The following is a 20,853-nucleotide window of genomic DNA, read 5'->3' on the forward strand; positions in this document are numbered from 1 at the left end:
CCCCGGTGGCTCGGGAAGATTCGGGAATACCGGTGGTGAATCGGGAATGCCCCGGGGGCTCGGGAATGCCCCCGGTGGCTCGGGAAGATTCGGGAATACCGGTGGTGAATCGGGAATGCCCCAGGGGCTCGGGAATGCCCCGGGGGTTCGGGAATGCCAGCTGTGAATGGGGAAGGCTCGGGAATGCCCCGGGGATCGGGAATACCTCCCGTGTTCGGGAATACCCCGGTGTCTCAGGAACACCGGCTCGCTCTGCGCTTCCCAGGCTCAGTTCCCTGGGAACAGGTACCGGGCTCGCCCCTCCCAGCCCGCGGGGCGGGAGCGAGGGGCAGGATCGGGCTTTGGGCTCTGCCCACACCCACTCGAGTCCCGGCGAGAGGAGGAGAGGAGCGGCCGGCAGAGATCCCGGGGAGATCCCGGAGAGATCTGACAGCGATTCCAGAGAGATCCCGGAGAGATCCCAGAGAGATCCCGGCGATCCCGCAGTGATCCCGGCATGGGGAACATCGCCTGCGTCCCGCAGGCTCCCGGCGGCTTCAGGAGCTCCTTCCGAAGGAAACCCTCGCTGAAGAAGTGAGTACCCCAAATTCCCCGAGCTCCCCAAGTTCCCCGAGCTCCCCAAATTCCCCGAGCTCCCCAAATTCCCAAAGTTCCCCAAGTTCCCCGAGCACCCCGAGTTCCCCAAGTTCTCCCCTCCGGCTCTGGGATGTGGGAGCAGGGCTGGGTTTCCTGCGGGATCTCTCCCTGGATAGGGGATTTCTCATTTCCCGGTGGTTTTTGGGGTGCAGACCCCTGGATCCCGAGTGCCTGGGATGGAATTCTCAGCCGGCAGCCCTCGGGACAAGCGGCACTGAGTTAATTTTTGTTTGGGTAATTCAGCTCCCCTCGGCGGGACAAGGTGCAGAACATCTGATATTCCCAGATTTCACTTGGGATTGGTTTTTATTCCGAGTTGTGGTGGAAACAACATTCCCACTCCTCAGGCTTTAGGGAGAAAACCCCAAATCCCAGCACCCCGCTGTAGGATTTATGTTTGTAAACCCCAAAAGAAGTGCAGCAGAAAATATCCTTTAGTGAAATCCTTTGGGGATTTGGGGCTGGGCTGGTCAGGGCAGTGCTCAGGTCCCAAAATTGAGCTTCCAGGGAATGCACTGCAGCTTCCCAGCTTTCCCAATGCTCCCATCAGAGCTGGGAAAGAGCTCTGGAGGGAACCAGGTGATTCCTCATGAACCTGCCAGGCCTGTCTGTGTTGGGTTCAGAGTCAGGGCTGTGCCAAAAAAAACCCCTAAACTCTGCCAGGCTGGGGGAGTTCTGATTAAAAGGAGACCCTGAGCTGTCCCCTTGGTGTTCTGTGCTGCCAGAAATGAGGGGAAAACCTGTAGGAACCTGAGGAATTTCTGTGGGGTAAAAGAGAGGGGATCCCTCGGGGAATTTGGGGTAAAAGAGAGGGGATTCCTCTGGGAATTTGGGGTAAAACAATGGGGGATTCCTCTGGGAATTTGGGGTAAAAGAGAGGGGATCCCTAGGGGTGTTTGGGGTAAAAGAGAGGGGATTTCTCAGGGAATTTGGGCTCTGGGGTCTCACATCTGGGCCCTGTGGTGGAGCAGCCAAGCCCCAGAGCTGCTCCTGTCCCGCTGACTCCCAGCTCCCCACGCTCGTGGGGATTATCCTGGTTTTCTGAGGAAGGAACTGCTGGGAAGTTCCCAGCCCTTCCCAGCAGCACCATTGGCTTCCTGGGACTGGTGTGCAGGCAGGGAGAAACTGGGAGTGGAAGGAAAGGGAGAGGGAAGTCACCAAGGCAGGAATGAGCCCCCTCTGGGAAGATCTGCCCCACTGCAGGGGCTGTGCCAGGGCTGGGTTTGTGTTCTGCCATGGAACCTGCGGGCCCTGTGCTGATTTGGGGACACAGATGAGCCAAGCTGCTGAGCAAAGAGCTGTAAAAAAAAGCAGAGAAACCCCAATAAATGCAGCAAAATCCTGTTCTGGTTCTCCCAGGCTTTGTCTGGCTGGGATGACTCGAAAGCCCGTGACAAATTGCTTGCTTGGTGTCCTGGCTTCCTTATTTCTGGGAAAAGGGAAATCATGCCTCAGCCTGGATCTGTGTTTCCGTGTTTATTTTGTTTTGGTTTGGTTTTTTTTTCCGTCCCTCTGTAGACAAAATGGCAAGAAAAAGCTGCCCAGCTTTTTTGGGATAGATGGAAGCCAGGAGAGAGACACGACCACGGACAAAATCCTGCAGTATATTCCAGCAAAGGCAAGTTCCAGCAGCTCCAGCCCCCTCCCCACTGCTCCAGGGGTTTATTCCCACCCGCCCCAAGCACAGCCCTGGGGAGGGACGCTGGGTTTGGGTCTGGGGGCAGCAGCAGCAGCTCCATCCCAAGGGGATCCCAGGAAGGGATGAGCCCTTCCCAGCAGCTCCCTGACCTGCCCAGGGACCCAGGGAGGTGTGGAGGGGACTTGGGGTGGTGCTGGGAGCCCAGCAGGGACATGGGGACAGACATGGGGACAGGGGGATATGGAGACATGAGGATATGGGGACATGGGGATATAGGGATTTGAGACATGGGGACATGGGATATATGTGGACAAAGAGACAGGCATGGGAACCGACATGGGGATGTGGGGATATGGAGATTTAAGACATGGGGACAGGGGGATATGGAGACATGGGGACATGGGGACAATCCCTTCTCCCCAACCCTTTGCTCTCGGTTCTTTTGTTTCTGGGTCGCCTGTGAGGAAAGGGAAAATCCAGGCGAGCTTTGGCAGGTGGGATGATTCATTCCCACGCCAGAATGAGACGGAGCAGGGCTGGATCAGCCTGGGAAAGGGAATCAGGAAGGGCAGGGCTGCCCCAGGCACGGCCCAGCCTCGTGGCCACATGGCCCCATTCCCATTCCCAGCACTGCTCAGGGGGAGCAGAGGGGAGCCAGCAGCCCCCCAGGGTCCTGCTGGGTGGGCCAGGGGTGTGGGTGGGATTTTGGGAGGCTTTGGGCTCTGCTGGGTGTTCATCAATCCCTGCCCTGTGCGTGTGGGGAAGGGGAAACTGAGGCACGGCCCCAGTGCCAGGCAGAGGGAATTGCAGGGAAAGCTCCCTGTGGGAATCAGCTGGATCCAAAGGGACCAGGCAGCAAAAAAACAGGTCCCAGATGGATCCTGGATATTCCCTGGGGAAGCACGATGGGCTGTCAGTGGATCCTGGGGAAGGAATCACTGGGAGATCTTCACCAGGGAGTGCAGGGTCTCTCCAGGGACCAGAGGAAGGAGGGTGGGACAGGATTTTATCCTTTACCCTCACCTGGGGCACAGGGGATGCAAACTCCACCAGCTCCCTGTGTGGCCTGGAGGATTCCTGGCCTTTTCCCCTCTCTCCCTGCTGTGTTTTTGGCAGCAGCAGCAGCAGCAGGGCCGGCTCAGAGCAGAGCTGCCAGCACAGGGCAACCTCCCAGGAGATGGCATCGCCCAGCCAGGCGACCTGGGAGCGGGGCAGGTGCCATCCCTGCACCCTCTGGCACCCCCAGCACCCCCTGCCCTCATTCCCAGAGCTTCCAGGGACAGCCAGAGCCTCTCATTTGGGGTTTTTCCCATGAAACAGCAGCTCTGGGAGCCCCGGGGCAGGAGCTGAGCTCTTCCTGCTGCTGATTCACTGCAGGGGCTGAGCAGTTCAGAGGGGAGGAACTCGTTCTACCTGTACGATGGGAACGTGTCAGGGCACCTGCACCTCCCAGAGCCCCTGGAACCAGGGCTCCAAGGATGGGCAGTGCCTGGAAGGCAGCGCTGGGATAACGGGAATGGGCTGGGGAGGATTCCAGAGGGAGGCAAAAAAAAAAAATCTCCAGAGCCCTTCAGCTTTGTTTGAGGCATTGCCATGGTTTGGGAGCTGGAAGGGCAGCAGGTTTCAGGGATGTGATCCCGTTTTTCCGTGGCCTTGGAGCTGCTCCTGTGCTCCATCTCCTCAGTCTCACTTCCACCCCTCCAAGCTTGCTTGGGAGAGGGAAATATTCCATTTTTTCCTTGCCACACCACTGGAAGCTCTCCCTCTCCCTCCTCTGGAAGCTTTTCCCCTCACTCCTGCTGCATTCCCAGCTCCTACATTGCTTTTTCCTCTCGATGCCTCGTTCATTCCTGGGAATTTTGGCTGCCACGTCCCCGGCAGCAGCAGCTGCTGCTGCTGTTCCTTATCTCCGTGCCCACGATTTTATCACCTCGCCCTCTCCCCACTCCCAGGTGCTGCTGGTGCCTTATCCGAGCTGTGTTTTGTTATTGCTGTACCCGTGACCAGCTGCTCTTTGCTCTGCTTTTGTGACACAAATACCATTTTCCCTACGCTGAGCGAGAGCTTTACCGGGCACCCAGTGTGTTCCCTGAACTCTGCTCCATGGCTGCAGGGAGGATTTCGGCAGGAAAGGGTTAACTCGTGTGCTAAAAACAGCGACCCAAATTCAGGGAGGCCCTGGAGGGAGCCCTGTGCTCTGCAGGTGAAAGGGTCCTGATGGCTTTTGGCTCCTGTTCCTGGTTCTCCAGCCCCGTTCCCATCTCCATTCCCAGTTCCCCAGCTCCATTCCCATCTCTATTCCCAGTTCCCCATCATCTCCATTCCCAGTTTCCTAGCTCCAATCCCGGTTCCATCCCCAGCTCCATTCCCACTTTCCCGGCTCCATTCCCAGTTTCCTAGCTCCATTCCCAGCTCCATTCCCTCTCCCCTCGATGTCCCAGCAGGGCTGATCCCATCCATACCACAGGGCTGAGTCACCGAGGGGCCCCGCAGGTCGGGTCGGGGTGTCCGTGATGGTCCCTGTCCCTTCCCTGTCCCTATCCCTGTCCCATCCCTGTCCCTGTCCCATCCCTGTCCCCATCCCCATGTCCCTATCCCTGTCCCTATCCTGTCCCTGTCCCCATCCCCATGTCCCTATCCCTGTCCCTATCCTGTCTCTATCCCTGTCCCTGTCCCTGTCGCTGTCGCTGTCCCATCCATCACGGGCACCCGCAGCTGTCCTTGGCACGGCACAGCAGGAATGAGATCGGGATCGGGATCGGGCACATGCCAGGAGTGGGGACGTGCTGGGAATGTCACCAACCCTGCTGAGCCCCAGGGAGCCACCCCAAAGCTCCCCTCGCCCAGCCGGGATGAATTCCCCGGGTGTGGATGAGCCCGGAGCTAAGCTCGGCTTTAAGGTGTGGAGCTCAGGGGATCCGTGCTCAGCCCTTCCCTTCTCCCCAAAGACATCAGGCAGCCCCCAGGGATCCATGAATCCCAGAAAAACTGCGGGAAGAGCTTCATCCCCCAGGGTGGGGAGAAGTGAGGGGTGTGGGGCTGTGCTCAGAAGGAAGAATTCCCATCAAAGCAGGAAATCAGGGAATCCCCCAGCCCCGAGCGCTGCCCCCTCTCCTCAGCCCCGGCTCTCCTGGACCCCTGAGCTTTTCCAGGCTTTTTGCAGGGACAAAGTCCTGCCTTGCAGCTGCTTTTGTGGCTGCCCCAAAACTGTCCTGGCCCCTGGAGAAACCGAGGGATGCGATGCCAGGTGGGAGAGCTGAGGGATCCAGGTGGAATGGGAGCAGAGGAAACCTTTCCACTCGTCCCAGGCACACTCAGGGTGCTCTGGCATGGTTTGTCTGTGGAGCTGGGACACCCTCAAAGTGAAATGTGCCTCTGTCCCCCTTTCCCAGCCCAGAAGCCCCAGCTTTAGGTCAGGATCTGTCTCAGGCTCCCAGCAGTAACCCAGCCCTGGCCCCACGTTGGCAAGGAGACCCGACAACAAACAGCCCCTCCTGGGCACCTGCCCAGGGCTCCTTTCAGGAATCCCTGCTGGGAAGATGTCCTGGGAATGTCTCTGATCTCTTCTCCCTCTCTATCCTCGGTGCAGATTGCTCAGAAGCAGGAAAACCAGAAGGAAAACTTGGAGCAGAGGTTCCCCAGCCTGTTCAAGAAAGGCCGGAGGAAAATGATTGTCAGGGATTTGGGCAAGATGATTTATTACTCCAAGGTCAAGTTTAAGTTCCAGCACTGCCAGGTAAACCTGAGGCTCCTCTTTGGGGGGGTTCCTCTGCCCCAGGGATGGTGTGCAGGACTGGGAAGGGAGGGGTAATTCTGGAAAATGGGAGAATTCCCTGGGCTGCCACATCCCTGTGGACACCTGGGAAAGGCTTCCATGAGCACAGAGTGGCCCTGGGAGAAGCTTTTCCATGCAGGGATCAGCCCGGGATGCACAGGGAGGCTGGGAGGTGTCCTGAGGTAACCCCAAAGGTGTCCTGAGATAACCCCAAAGGTGTCCTGAGGTAACCCCAAAGGTGTCCTGAGATAACCCCAAAGGTGTCCTGAGATAACCCCAAAGCTCTCCCTTCTGCAGGAGGTCAACAGCTGCTTCCTGGAGCTCTTCCAGTCCCACCTGTACTTCCAGTCCACGGGTCCCGATGGCCTCACCTACCAGGTATGGCATCACCTGGGTGTGCAGCCCTTTGGGCACGGGGGGCACCGGGCAGGCAGACCCCAGGAGATGTCCCCAAGTCCCTTCCCTGGGAATGCCAAACTCCAAAAGGATGTTTTGTCCCAAAGGCTGTCCCCAGAGCAGGTCAGGAACCCGATAAAGGGATAAAAGGATAAAAGGACAGGCAGGTGGGAGCTGCTCAGGTGTCCTGGAGCTGCTGAGCACCAAGCACACGGAGCTGAGCCTTGGGAAAAAAAATCCCCAAATCCCCCTGGCCTTGGTGCTCGTAGGGGGTCTTGGCTTCTGGGCCAAGGGGGAGTTCTCCATCTGCAGAATCCAATTTTAATTATTCTGTGGAAGAGAAACCTGAGCCTCGGGGAGCTCTGCTGGCAAACCACTCATGAATCTTTTAACCTGGCGGTGCTGGGGAGTTGCAAATAATGAATGAGCTGTTCTGCACCACAGCCAAACAGGCAGAGCTGTAAAACAACAGCCCCTGAGTGTTCCCTTCCTCCACACGAGTGAGGAAATAAAGCTGAGCGTGTTTGGGAGATGATTGTAAAATTAGTTCCTCTTAGAAATGATTAATTAGCCTTTAGGTGAGTTGGGGTTGATGTAAAACATCAGTAAAACCTCTCCAGTCACCCCCGAGGCAGCCTTGAAGTGAAAATTCCCACGTCAGGAGACAAACAACATCTCAACCTCTCCCGACTCCTTTAGAAACAGCTCCCGAGTTTATTAATTGGGGAGGAATTAACAAGGAATTAATGTGCCCCAAGGCATTAGGGCCATTAGCATCTTTTATGGGGGTTGTTTGGGGAGCCCAGAAGAGGGAGGACAAAGTTGTCGCCTTTGTCAGAGTGGGAATCTGAACATCCCGAGTCTGGGAACTGGGCAGCTCCGTTTTCCTTTGGGGTCAATCCCAATTTTTGGCTTTCTCCTGTTAAACCGCCGTTGGTTCTGCTGAGGTTTCTCTAAAAATGGAAAGAAAAAAAAATAAAAAAACCAACAAAAAATACCAAGCAGGGAATATAAATATATAAATATAAAGATATTCCTCAGCATGGCAGGGGCTTGGTGCAGGATGGAGCCCAAAATAACCAGAATAACCAAAATTAACCCCTTGCTGTCCTTCCCCAGGGGCTGCTGCCTCTGAAGGAGCTGGAGGTGCATGAGCTGGGGGCTGGGCAGAGCCCAGGGCAGCAGCACCACGCTTTCCACATCTCAGGTGGGTGTGTGGGGGCTGCAGGGCCCGGGGAGGGGGTGGCTGGACCCCAGCCTGGGGTGCTGAGGGGTTCAGGGAACACCTGGGCACCCTTTTGGAGGGGTTTGGGTGGGAACAAAACTGCTGCCACCCTGGCAAGGCGCTCCAGCATTCCCCTGGGAGTGTCCCCAAGGAAAGGGGAAGGACAGACAGGGGAAGGACAGACGAACAGAGGAAGGGTTGGCTGGGGCACAGGGACGTGGCCCTGGGGCCCAGGGCAATGGCAGGGGCTGAATTCACAGCTCAGACTTCTCCCAGGCGTGTCCCGGGCGTTCCTTTCCTCGTTTTCTCCTCCTGCTTGGCCCTGCCGGGATGTGGCAATGGGTGATGCCCTCGGGGTGTGAGGGTCTGCACGGGTTTAATTAGCTGGGTTTAATTAGCATTTATAATTGGCGTGAGGAGCCGAGCAGCATCGCTGCCCTGGCTGCTCGTCAAGGGCAGGGAAACCAAGGGAGGAGGAAACGGCAGAAGCCGGAGGCGCAGGCACGTGGATGGGCAGGAAAATTCCCGACACCAAATTGCTGTCATGGGTTTGGAGTCACTCGGGGGAGCCTCTGCCCCTGCTCCCCACCTGAGCTTTGTTTACCCTGCATTTCCTGCACGGCAGACACGCTTCAAAGGCTCCGGGAAACCTTGTTTATAAATAATGCAGGAATTAGGGCACTAAAGATATCACGGGAGGGCAAAGTCCCACGGGTTTATCCGGGCTTATCTGGGCACTTCCAAGTCCCACAGAGGCAGATCCTTGTGAGCCTGCAGGGTTTCATCTGGGCCGAGTGGTAAATGATTAATCACAACATCCCTTCTGCATCCTGCCTGGAGTGGTGATTGCCCCGGCCAGGAGTGGGGAGCAGAGGGTGTGGGAGGCTGTGCCCGTGCCCTGAGATCAGAGAGAGCTGGAAATCCTAAAATCCACCAGCAGCAGGGCTGTCCCTCCCTCTCGGGGGGTGCCTGGAGCCATCCCCGGCTTGGCTGGCACTGGTGAGGCAATAAATAAATAAACAAAGTGTGTCAGAAAGCTGCTGGTGCTCCACATAGAGAGAGCCAAGGTGAAACTGGGAGATAAGGTGGGGATTTCTGCTGAGGGAGCAGCACTGGGGACGGTCCCTGCCCACAGAGAGACACGAACTGCAAGGGATGGGGGTGGTTTGGAAGATGGAATCCAGCTCTGGAGGTCCGGCTTGGCTTTTGGGCTGACTTTGGGATTTGTTTTTAGCTCGGGTTTGGGGTCACAAAGTGTCTGGGAGGGGCTGAGAAGGGGCTGGGACAGTCTCAGAAGGGTGATGGCACAAAAGGGTGACAGGAAGGGCTGGAAGGGGGTGGCAGCAGAGCAAGGGTGTCCCCAGCACCCTTTGGAGGGAAGTGCAGAGCGTGGCAGCTCTGCCATGGCTAAAGGGTGACAGGAAGGGCTGGAGGGGGGTGACAGCAGGGCAGGGGTGTCCCCACACCCCCAGTGAGGATGTGCAGAGCGTGGCAGCTCTGCCATGGCTAAAGGTCAGCAGGGAGGGCTGGAACGAGGTGACAGGAAGGGCTGGAAGGGGGTGGCAGGAAAAGCTGCAGGGAGGTGACACTTTGAGCTTTGGTGTCCCCACACCCTGTGAGTGCCCTGCAGCTCTGCTGGCAGGTTCCCGATGGATTCTGCAATCCCTGCTCCTCTCCCACCCCCAGGGCCTCTGCTGAACCCCCTGGTCGTGTTCTGCCCCTCGGAGGCCGAGCTCAAGCTGTGGCTTTACCACCTGGAGAAGCAGATCCAGCTCTGTGGAAGGAGCCTGGCCCTGCCCCTGCTGTCCCAGGTGGGTGTCCCTGGCCGTGTCCCACTGCTGGCACACTGGGATGGGTGGATTCCCTTCGGGAAAGGCTTTCCTGGGAAATAAAGGGTGCAGAAGGAGCTCGCAAGAGGGCTCTGAGAGCAAGGGGGGATGTGCTGGAAGGAAGAGCTGCCACCCACGGGTGCCACCAGCAGCACAAGCTCCGTGGGGTCAGAGCTTGGCTCGGAGCAGCTCTCACGCTTTTGGGTGCTTGTGCAACCACCCAGAGCTTGCAAAACATCACGAGGAGGAGGAGGAGGAGGCTGAAGCCTAAAAAACAGGCCCAGATTCAAGAGATTGTCTCTGCCTCAGTCTCTCTCTGGGGGTGTTTTAATTCCCTCCCCACTTGTCAAACAGAAATGTCTCCCTTGGAAAGGCATTTCCAGGTGATGGAGGATGGTTATCCATTCCCAGCTGGAAAATTGCCTCCTGCCCAGATTTATTCATTCTTTCCTGCTCCTGCCACACCACAAAAGTGTCCCCAGGTGGGGGCAGGGGAGGCTGGGTGTGCCCATGGGCAGTGTGGTCACTCTGGTCACTGTGGTCACTGTGGTCAATGGTCAGTGTGGTCACTGTGGTCAGTGTGGTCACTGTGGTCACTCTGGTCCCTGTGGTCCCTGTGGTCACTGTGGTCCCTGTGGTCCCTGTGGTCAGTGGTCACTGTGGTCACTGTGATCACTCTGGTCACTGTGGTCAGTGGTCACTGTGGTCCCTGTGGTCACTGTGGTCAGTGGTCACTGTGGTCACTGTGGTCCCTCTGGTCACTGTGGTCCCTCTGGTCACTGTGGTCCCTCTGGTCACTGTGGTGTGGTCAGGGTGGTCACTCTGGTCACTGTGGTCAGTGGTCCCTGTGGTCACTCTGGTCCCTGTGGTCCCTGTGGTCACTGTGGTCACTCTGGTCACTGTGATCACTCTGGTCACTGTGGTCCCTGTGGTCACTGTGGTCAGTGGTCACTCTGGTCACTGTGGTCACTGTGGTCAGTGATCCCTGTGGTCACTCTGGTCCCTGTGGTCACTGTGGTCACTGTGGTCACTGTGGTCAGTGGTCACTCTGGTCACTCTGGTCCCTGTGGTCACTGTGGGCTGTCCCCAGAGCGCCGGTGCCAAGGACGAGCTGCGCTGGTCCGTGCAGAACCTGCCCGTGCAGGACTGGAGAGGGACCCAGCGGGAATCCCTGGGAGAAGTCCTCTGTGTGTCCAAGGTGAAGCTCCAGCACCTGCCCTTCCAGGTGAGACACGGCTCTGGGGAGGGATGGGGGAAGGATCCATGGATGGATGGGTGGTTGGATCCATGGATGGATGGATCCATGGATGGGTGGATGATGGATCCATGGATGGATGGATCCATGGATGGGTGGATGATGGATCCATGGATGGATGGATGGATCCATGGATGGATGGATGGATCCATGGATGGGTGGATGATGGATCCATGGATGGATGGATGGATGGATGGATGATGGATCCATGGATGGATGGATGATGGATCCATGGATGGATGGATGATGGATCCATGGATGGATGGTTGAACCATGGATGGGTGGATGATGGATCCATGGATGGGTGGATGATGGATCCATGGATGGGTGGATGATGGATCCATGGATGGATGATGGATCCATGCAGCTCCCAAGGGGTTTTTACCCACATGGAAAGGGATAAAGGTTTCTCACTGCTCCTCTGGGCTGGCAGTGGAGCTTGGGATCTCCTGGTGCAGGGAAGCAGCCTGGCTCTTCCCAAACCCGTTTCCCAGCCCAGGGAACAGCCTGGCTCTTCCCAAACCCATTTCCCAGCCCAGGGAACAGCCTGGCTCTTCCCAAACCCATTTCCCAGCACAGAGAACAGCCTGGCTCTTCCCAAACCCATTTCCCAGCCCAGGGAAGCAGCCTGGCTCTTCCCAAACCCATTTCCCAGCACAGAGAACAGCCTGGCTCTTCCCAAACCCATTTCCCAGCCCAGGGAACAGCCTGGCTCTTCCCAAACTCATTTCCCAGCACAGAGAACAGCCTGGCTCTTCCCAAAGCTTTTCCCAGCCCAGGGAAGCAGCTCAGCTGTTCCCAGAGCCCTTGCCCCGGGCTGTGGCAGAAGGACAAAGCCAAGCTCCGGCTCTGAGCCCTGGCTGCTCCCAGGGGTCCAACCCCTCTCCCTGTCTGCTTCCCAAGGAGCAGCACGACCGGCTCCTGGTGCTCTACCCCTCCACGCTGGTGATCGTGTCCGAGGAGCCCCACGGCCTCTGTTTCAAGGTGAGATCCTCTGGGAGCATCCTGCTGCTCGCTGCCCTCCACCTGCGCTCCCTGGAACACCCGGGGCTCCCTCCCGTGCCAGCTGGCAGGGAACGGGCACGGGGATGGTGCAAGATCCCTTCCCATGAGAAACAGCTCACCCTCCCTCCTCCAGCAGCTCGGGGGGGAGGAAGAGGAGGAGGAGGAGGAGGAGGAGGGGGGAGGCTGTGCTGGCAGGGATCCCAACCCTCCTGCTCCAGACAGGAGCTGGCACAGCCCCAGAGTGCCCCTGAGGGGGTTTTGCCTGCCAGGCTGGGAGCGCTTGGGAGCTGGGAGCAGCAGCTGGTGCTGTGGGGAGGGGAGGAAGAGGAGGGAGGGGAGGAAGGGGAGGAAGGGGAGGGGACGCTGCCGTGGTGCAGCGCTGGCAGCGCTCTCCCTCTGCGGGAGCAGAAGGGACACGGAGCATCCCAAGGGCTGCCAGAGCAGCTCCTCTCTGTGTCTGTGTGTGGGAGCAGCGCGGGCAGGGGCGCTGAGAGCTCAGAATGGCCCTAAATCCAACCAGTGACACCCCCGGTGGCACTTGGGGACACGGCTGGTTAAGGGCTGCGCTCGGTGATGCTCGAGGGACTCTCTCCCTTCCCTCCCTGCCATTCTGTGATCTCGAGCATCCTTTGATGGCTCACTCAGAGCTCTCTGTGCCGGAACAAATGTGCCAAAAGGAGCAGCGGTGACCTGTCTGCGACCCCGGAGCTGCGGCTCTGCTGCATCCCTGAGTCACCGAGGCAGGGACAAACCCGCCCGCAGAGCTGCAGGGCTCTGAAATCCACCCTGAACCCTGAACCCTGAACCGGGGCTCTGCTCCACATCCCGCAGGGCGCTTCGATTGTTATCCCCGGGAAGAGCAGGGAATGTTGTTATTTCATTGTTATACCTGGGAGTGAGGGAATTGTTGAATTTCATTGTTATACCCGGGAGAGAGGGAATTGTTGAATTTCATTGTTATTCCCGGGAGTGAGGGAATTGTGGAATTTCATTGTAATTCCCGGGAGAGAGGGAATTCTTGAATTTCATTGTTATTCCCGGGAGAGAGGGAATTCTTGAATTTCATTGTTATTTCCGGGAGTGAGGGAATTCTTGAATTTCATTGTTATTCCCGGGAGTGAGGGAATTGTTGAATTTCATTGTTATACCCGGGAGAGAGGGAATTGTTGAATTTCGTTGTAATTCCCGGGAGTGAGGGAATTGTAGAATTTCATTGTTATTCCCGGGAGTGAGGAGGGCCGTGCCCAGGCAGAGCTCTCCCCATCCCAGAGCAGCTCTGGGAGGCGTTTTCCAGCAGCTGGGACACGTCTGGGGCACAGCCTGGTTTCGGGAATGTGCTCCTGGGAACGGGGCTGGGCTCTCCCATGAGCTCATTTCTTTTGAAACCCTAAACCTGCCCCGTGCGAAGTTCCCTTCCCAGGCCGTGTTCCCTTCCCACGGTGCCGGAGCCGCGGTCTGGGCGCTGATTCACCAGCCTGTGACAGGGAACCTGCTTTTCCACGGGCGTGTCGGGGCACGGGAGCCTCCTCCTGGGGCTGCTTCCCTTCCCTGCAGCCGGGGGGAGCAGCCCGGCCCAACCCAGCCCGGCCCGGCCCAGCCCAGCCCGGCCCAGCCCAGCCCAGCCCGGCCCAACCCAGCCCGGCCCAGCCCAGCCCAGCCCAGCCCGGCCCTGCTGTTCTGCAGCTTCACAGAGACCACAGGAGCTCCCCCCGCCAAGTGTGCGGGGCAGGGAAAGGGCTGGGATGGAGCTGGGATGGGGCTGACCCCAATCCTGCAGTGGGAAAAGGGCTGGGATGGGGCTGGGATGAGGCTGACCCAAATCCTGCAGTGGATGTCACTGGGATGAGCAGGACACAGGAATGTCACTGGGATGTGCAGGATGAAGCAGGAATCTCTCTGGGATGTGCAGGATGGAGCGGGAATGTCACTGGGATGTGCAGGATGGAGCGGGAATCTCTCTGGGATGTGCAGGATGGAGCAGGAATCTCTCTGGGATGTGCAGGATGAAGCAGGAATGTCTCTGGGATGAGCAGGATGGAGCAGGAATGTCACTGGGATGAGCAGGATGGAGCAGGAATGTCACTGGGATGAGCAGGATGAAGCAGGAATCTCTCTGGGATGTGCAGGATGGAGCAGGAATGTCACTGGGATGTGCAGGATGAAGCAGGAATCTCTCTGGGATGTGCGGGATGAAGCGGGAATGTCTCTGGGATCGCTCCTGTGGCAGCAGAGCTTGGCTGAGCGGTGCCTGCGGGGGCTGCAGCCCCGAGCTGTGCCCGTGGCACGGACGGGAGCTCTGCTGATCCCAATCCTGCCCCTCTGCCCGCAGGGAGAGCTCCCGCTCAACGCCATCCAGGTGCTTTTTGAGGAGAACGACAAAAGCTCCTTTCTGATCGAAGGTGGGTGCGCCTGGCACAGCCACGGGGGGCTCGGGGTTGTGGTGGCACCTTCCAGGCTCCCTGAGCTGCCCTGCTTGGGAATTTGGGATCCTCTGTGTCCTGGCAGGAGAGCCTGGGAGACAGAGCAGCACCGAGGGCAGAGCATTCCCTACCCAACACCTCCGGATTCCCGGGAATGTGGGTGGGGATGGAGCAGAATTCCCGAGGATTTCTGAGGGATCCATCCCGGGATCAGCACCGGGGTGGGGATGGAGCAGGGAGAATTCCCGAGGGCAGAGCATTCCCTATCCCAACACCTCCAGATGCTGGGAATGTGGGTCTGATGGAGCAGGGAGAATTCCCGAGGGCAGAGCATTCCCTATCCCAACACCTCCGGATCCCGGGAATGTGGGTCTGATGGAGGAGGAGAATTCCCGAGGATTTCTGAGGGATCCAGCCCGGGATCAGCACCGGGGTGGGGATGTTTTTCCAGGCCGGCTGATAAACTCCATCCGGGTGACCTGTCCCAGCTACCAGGATTACCAGGAGTGGCTCTACTGCCTCAAAACCGCGCAGTTCCGAAACGCTGACTCCTCCCTGTCGGGGTCCGAGAGCTTCTCGGGATCAAAGCTGCCACAGCCCGGCCAGGTGAGGGATGCTGGAGCTTTGGGTGACACTCCGGTGACACTCCGGTGACACGGCAGGCTCTGCTCTGAGCTCTCAGCCAGCTGCTGATCCCTGGGGATTGTTTAAAGAGTTCTACAGGCAGAAATGGCATCGAATTCCTTCGAAAGCAGAGTCTGGGCATGGCCAGGGCGGGGCTGGGCACTGGCACCAGGACAGAGATTTGGGTTTTGCACTCAGTGATCCGTGTGGAATGATTCCCAGTGATTCCCAGCTGGAATATTCTGTGATTCCTGCAAGGAACGGGACATATTCCAGCTGGGGTGGGGCTGCGTGCCTGGATCCTGCTGGGCACCCCCTCATGGCCCCGGCTCACCCCAAACCCGGCCCTGCTGGCCATGGGGGCACAGCCCAGGGCTCGGGGACAGCAGGGCTGTGTCCCCAAGGCTGTCCCTGTCCCCGTGCAGTTCGCCAGCAGCGGGAGGGGCTCGCTCAGCTCGGATGGCCGCACCAACTCCTGGGCGTCTGCAGGGAGAGTGACCACCCTGACCCAGCTGTCCCAGGCCAGTGGCTCCCTGCCCGACGGCCACTCCTTCCTGCCACCCCCCGAGGAGCCCCTGTCCCCTGGATACTCCCAGCCTCTGCATGTAGGTGAACCCCAAAAAAAGCCTGGGGTGCTTGTGGGGATCCCCTGGGATGGGGCTGGGCGCTGCCTTTGGGGCTGGGGGTGTTTGTGGTGTTTGCTGTGGGTTTGGGGATAATCCCTGCCTGGAGCCTGGGCTTGTCCTGGATCAGCTTGGAAAGGCTGCTGAGGGATCCCAGTCCCATCCCAGTGCTAGTTCCAGTCCCATTCTCATCCCAGTCCCATTCTCATCCCAGTCCCATTCTCATCCCAGTCCCAGTCTCATTCCCAGTCCCAGTCTCATTCCCAGTCCCAGTCCCATTCCGAGTCCCATTTCCATTCCCATTCCAGTCCCAGTCTCATTCCCAGTCCCATCCCATCCCCTCCCCAGTCCCATTCCCATTCCAGTCCCAGTCTCATTCCCAGTCCCATCCCAGTCCCTGCCCTGTATTAGATCTGTTGAGGATTTACAAAACATTACCAAAAGGCCAACAAGAGTTTCCCAATTTTGACAAATCCCCAGATAAAAGCTGCAGGGGGTGGGGGTGACGGCCAGGCAGGATTTTTGCTCTGACCCCGGGCAGGAATCGCAGCTCCAGGGATGTCAGAGCGTGTGGGGCAGGACCCAGGGGCAGCTCCAGGACAATTCCCAATCGCGGAGCCGTGTCCCTGTGGATTCCCAGTGTTCCCAGGCGCAGCTCCAGGGTGTGTGGTCTCATTGCAGAGCCTGGCACAGCCCGGCTGGCACAGCTCGGGGCTGCCCACGCAGGAGCTGCGCAGGGGGAACAGCGCCAGGAAATCCAAGGGCAAGAGCAGCGGGCAGCAGGACCCCGAGAGGAGCATCTGCAGCCTCATCCCCGAAAATCCCAAAGCAGAGATGCAGTCCCCGGTGTACCACGAGCCCTACTCGGCACAGAGCTCCCAGCATCTCACCCCACATCAGCATCACACCCCACATCTCACCCCACATCTCACCCCACATCAGCATCACACCCCACATCTCACCCCACATCAGCATCACACCCCACAATATCACACCCCAAATCAGCACACCCCACAATATCACACCCCAAATCAGCACACCCCGCAATATCACACCCCAAATCATCTCACCCCAAATCAGCACACCCCAAATCAGCACACCCCACAATATCACACCCCAAATCAGCATCACACCCCACAATATCACACCCCACAGCATCTCACCCCAAATCATCTCACCCCACAGCAGCATCAAGCCCTGCAGCATCAGCTGGAGCTGGGCAGGGTAAGGGGGGGACGGGGGTGGGATGAGGGTGGATGTGGGATCGGGATGGATGGGGATGGATGGGGAATGGGAATAGATGTAGGACCAGGATGGATGTACAAGGTGTGCAGTGCCAGGTGTGCAGTGCCAGGTGTGCATTTCCTAGTGTGCAATTCCAGATGTGCAGTGCCAGGTGTGCAGTGCCACGGCCCCCACCTGCAGCACCCCGGGCACCTCACGCCCGCCGTGGGCACCTGCCCAGGGCTCCTACCTGGGAGAGGCGAGGCTGGGAATTCCCTGGGGGGTGCAGGGGACACTCAAAGGGTGCAGGGGACACTTGGGGGCCACCCTGGTGAGCAGGGGTGAGGCTGGGCAGAGTCCCAGGATGGCACCCTCACCTGGCTGTGCCACCCTCACCTGGGCTGTTCCTTTCTCCCCAGATCCCCTCCCTGCCCCAGGAACACCTGAGCCCTTCTCTGCATCCCCCAGGTGAGACCCCCGGGCTGCTCCATCAGCATCCCCCAGAGCTGGGCTCTGCCCCTCATCCCTCCTTGTCACCTGTGTCTGTGTCACCTTCCCTGTGTCACCTGTCCTGTGTCACCTGTCTTGTATGTGTGTCACCTTCCCCGTGTCTGTGTCACCTGTGCCTGTGTCTCCTGCTCTGTGTCTGTGTCACCTGTCCTGCCTTCCCCTGTCATCTGTCTTGTGTCACCTACCCTGTACCTGTGTCACCTATCCTGTGCCACCTGTCCTGTACCTGTGTCCCCTGTACCTGTGTCACCTGCCCTCTCCTGTCACCTGGGGGACTCCTGCCTCGCTCCCCCTGCTCTGGGATTCTCCTCCTCTTCCTCCCCCCCCTCCCCTGCTGTCCCCTGACCCCTTGTCCCCCCGTGTCCCTGCAGGTGTCACCTGTCCCTGCCGGGACTCCGTGTCCTTCCACGACTACGCCGAGCTCCAGAGCTTCCAGAGCTACGACAACCTGTGGGAGGCCGAGGAGAAGGAGCTGGGGTCCCCCCGCGGCTCCCCCCGCCATTCCCAGGAGGATTTCCAGGTTTTCCAGGTCTAAGGGATGCTCCAGGCATGGAAAATCCTCACCAGGATCAGGGGTGCCAAGGGAAGAGCCCTGAGCAGGTCCAGGGCTCCAATTCCTGCCCGAAATCCGAGGGTGGGGACAGAGCAGGAGCACCCAGGAGGCTGCTCAGGGACAGCAGAGCCCCCCCCGAAAATCGAGGAGCAAAAAGGGCCAGGCTCCCTCAGCTGGGAGGGACTCGGTGTTCAGAGGGAGCAGCTGCTCAAAAACCAAAGATCCTCCAGGATTTGTGGGGTTCCTTCTCACCTGGTCCCTCTGAGGATCCCCTGGGAGCAGCCAAATCTTTCCCCCGCTGAGCTCTGGACGCTGCCAGGGGGGGCACGGGGCGTTCCTGTCCTGGCACACGGGGCTGGCAGTGACCCGTGTCCTGCAGGACCAGAATCGTCCTCCTGCAAGCCCAGGATGGTCCTGCAGCATCAGAGATTCCCAGGATTGTCCTGCAAGCCCAGGATGGTCCTGCAGCATCAGAGATTCCCAGGATTGTCCTGCAAGCCCAGGATTGTCCTCCTGCAACACCAGAGGCTCCCAGGATCATTCTCCTGGTAGCCCAAAGCCCCCCAGGATTGTTCTGCAAGCCCAGGATGGTCCTGCAGCATCAGAGGCTCCCAGGATCATTCTCCTACAAGCCCAGAGGCTCCCAGGATCATTCTCCTACAAGCCCAGAAGCTCCCAGGATTGTCCTGGTAGCCCAAAGGCTTCCAGGATTGTTCTACAAGCCCAGCATTGTCCTCTTGCAGGACCAGAGACTCCCAGGATCATTGTCCTGCAAGCCCAGAGGTTCCCAGGATTGTCTTCCTGCTCCCAGGATTGTCCTGCAGCACCAGGATTGTCCTACAAGCCCAGAAGCTCCCAGGATCGTCCTCCTGCAATCCCAGAAATTCCCAGGATTTTCCTGCAGGACCACGATTGTCCTCCTGCAGCACCAGAAGCTCCCAGGATTGTCCTAAAAGCCCAGAAGTTTCCAGGATTGTCCTCCTGCAGACCAGAAGTTCCCAGGATTGTCCTAAAAGCCCAGAAGTTTCCAGGATTTTCCTCCTGCAGGACCAGAGACCCCCAGGATCATTTTCCTGCAAGCCCAGGATGGTTCTGCAAGCCCAGGATTATCCTTCTGCTCCCAGAATTGTCCTCCTGCAGGACCACAAGCTCCCAGAATTGTCCTAAAAGTCCAGAATTGTCCTCTTGCTCCCAGAATTGTCCTCTTGCAGCACCAGAAGCTCCCAGGATTGTCCTAAAAGCCCAGAAATTTCCAGGATTGTCCTTCTGCAGGACCAGAGACTCCCAGGATCATTTTCCTGCCAGCCCAGGATTGTCCTCCTGCAGACCAGAAGATTCCAGGATTTTCCTCCTGCAGGACCAGAGGCAGCAGAGAGAAAGTGGAGGGGAAAGAAAAAATAAAACCAACCTCAGCCAGGTCTGAGCACAGCGGGATTTTTTTTTTTTTTTCCTTTTCCCACTTCATGCCAGGAAATTTCCTTCTTGCCAGTGCAAAAAAAAAAAAAAAAAAAAAAAAAGCCACAGGGGATTTGTGAATTTGCAGAGAAATTCCCCAAAATTCCTCTCAGGGGGATCCCTCCTTTCCTCCCCATGCCTGGGCTCACCTCAAATACTGTCCAGGACAAAAAATAAAAATAAAAATAATTTAAAAAAAAATTCCTCAGTGACCAGAGCAGTGCCAGGGGGATGGGATGTCCCTGATGTCCCCTCCAGAGCCAGGACACAAACAAGGGACAGACCCTCAGGGTTATTATTTTCCTTTAGAAGTTCAGCAGAAAATTCAAATATTTTCACCTGAGGCTCCCAATCCTTCGCCTTTTGCTCCCTGCAAATCGAGCACAGCCACAAAACCTCAGCTCTGCTTCTTTCCTCTGCTGCAACCACAACGATTTGTACCCGAATATCTGAATATAAACTTGAATATATAAATATTTTCTTTTTTTTTTTTTTTTTTTTTTTTCCCCTTCAGGAGGCATCCAACAAAGTTTACATGTAAAGTCTGGGTGGGTTGTGTGTATGTAAATGTAAATTTAAATTTTCCAGAGCTGTGGCTGGTTCAATTCTGTAAAATCACCACATCCAGGAGGGTGTGGGTTGGGGTTTTGTGGTTTTTTGGTTTTTTTTCTCAGGTTTGCTCTGTTTTGGGGAGGATTTGTATCTGAAAACGCCCAAAAATAATCAATTTATTCCGAGTATTCTCACTCAAAGGTACTGCCAGCTCTCCCTGAGTGAACACTTGGAGGGTGATCGTTTTTAAAATTAAAAATATCGTCGTGTTTTAATTGACTTGCAGGAGATCAAAGGGGGAGAGCTCCTCCCTGCTGGTGTTAAAATTCCCTCGTGGATTTCTGTGAGATTTGGACAATTCCAGTGCTCATCCCTGGGATCATTTCCCTCTCTCTGCCATCCTCTGCTTTGGTGGAGGTGAATTTTTGCTAAATTTTCGCTGAATTCTCACTGAATTTTCGCTGAATTTTCACTGAATTTTCACTGAATTTTCACTGAATTTTCGCTGATTTTTCACTGAATTTTCACTGAATTTTTGCTGAATTTTCACTGAATTCTCACTGAATTTTTGCTGAATTTTCACTGAATTTTCACTGAATTTTTGCTGAATTTTGCTGTCCAGGAGAATTTCCTGGTCTCCAGCTCAGCTCAGGCTCCTTTTATCCTTTAATCCTTGACCCAAATCTCCCCAGGCTTTGTCAGGTCTGGCTTTGAGTTTTCCCTGTTCCGGGTGATTTTGTGGCTGTAAAAACTCCCCAGCCTTTGCTTTTCCTCCAACACATTCCTCAGCACACTCAGGATTTTAAAATTGTTTTGGGTTTTTTTTTCAGTCAAAGAATAAACACCAAAATTTAAGGGAAAAAAAAAACAAACAGTAGAAGGCAGAGCTTTTTTTCTTTTTCTTTTATTTTTTTTTTCTGCCTGCTCTGCGAGACAACGCCAGGTGTAACAAAATCAGCCTGGTCCTGATAATAAAGATCATTTTTATTATTTTTAATTGTTTTATAGGTTTTTAATTTTTATTTTTAATTATTTTTATTTTATTTTTATTGTTTATTTTTAAATTTTAATTCTAATTTTCATTTTTATTTTAAATTATTTTTATTTTATTTTATTTTATTTTATCCTTATA

The 20,853-nt window shown here is 56.6% G+C and overlaps 1 protein-coding gene across 1 annotated transcript; it reads left to right on the forward strand.

The window, feature by feature from the left end:
* The first annotated feature begins 496 nt into the window (after positions 1 to 496).
* Positions 497 to 18,023, forward strand: PLEKHN1 (pleckstrin homology domain containing N1). Its single transcript, XM_088178540.1, has 15 exons — positions 497 to 573; positions 2,155 to 2,254; positions 5,865 to 6,011; positions 6,348 to 6,428; positions 7,566 to 7,653; positions 9,358 to 9,500; positions 10,591 to 10,725; positions 11,659 to 11,739; positions 14,090 to 14,159; positions 14,632 to 14,786; positions 15,230 to 15,409; positions 16,109 to 16,651; positions 16,797 to 16,910; positions 17,071 to 17,119; positions 17,533 to 18,023. Exons 1-15 carry the CDS (start codon positions 497 to 499, stop codon positions 17,694 to 17,696), a joined length of 2,127 nt encoding a protein of 708 aa, XP_088034666.1. The 3' UTR covers positions 17,697 to 18,023.
* The last annotated feature ends 2,830 nt before the right edge of the window (positions 18,024 to 20,853 follow it).

This window comes from Sturnus vulgaris, chromosome 25 (genome assembly GCF_052056855.1).
Source record: "Sturnus vulgaris isolate bStuVul1 chromosome 25, bStuVul1.hap1, whole genome shotgun sequence".
NCBI classification, from domain to species: Eukaryota; Metazoa; Chordata; class Aves; order Passeriformes; family Sturnidae; genus Sturnus; species Sturnus vulgaris.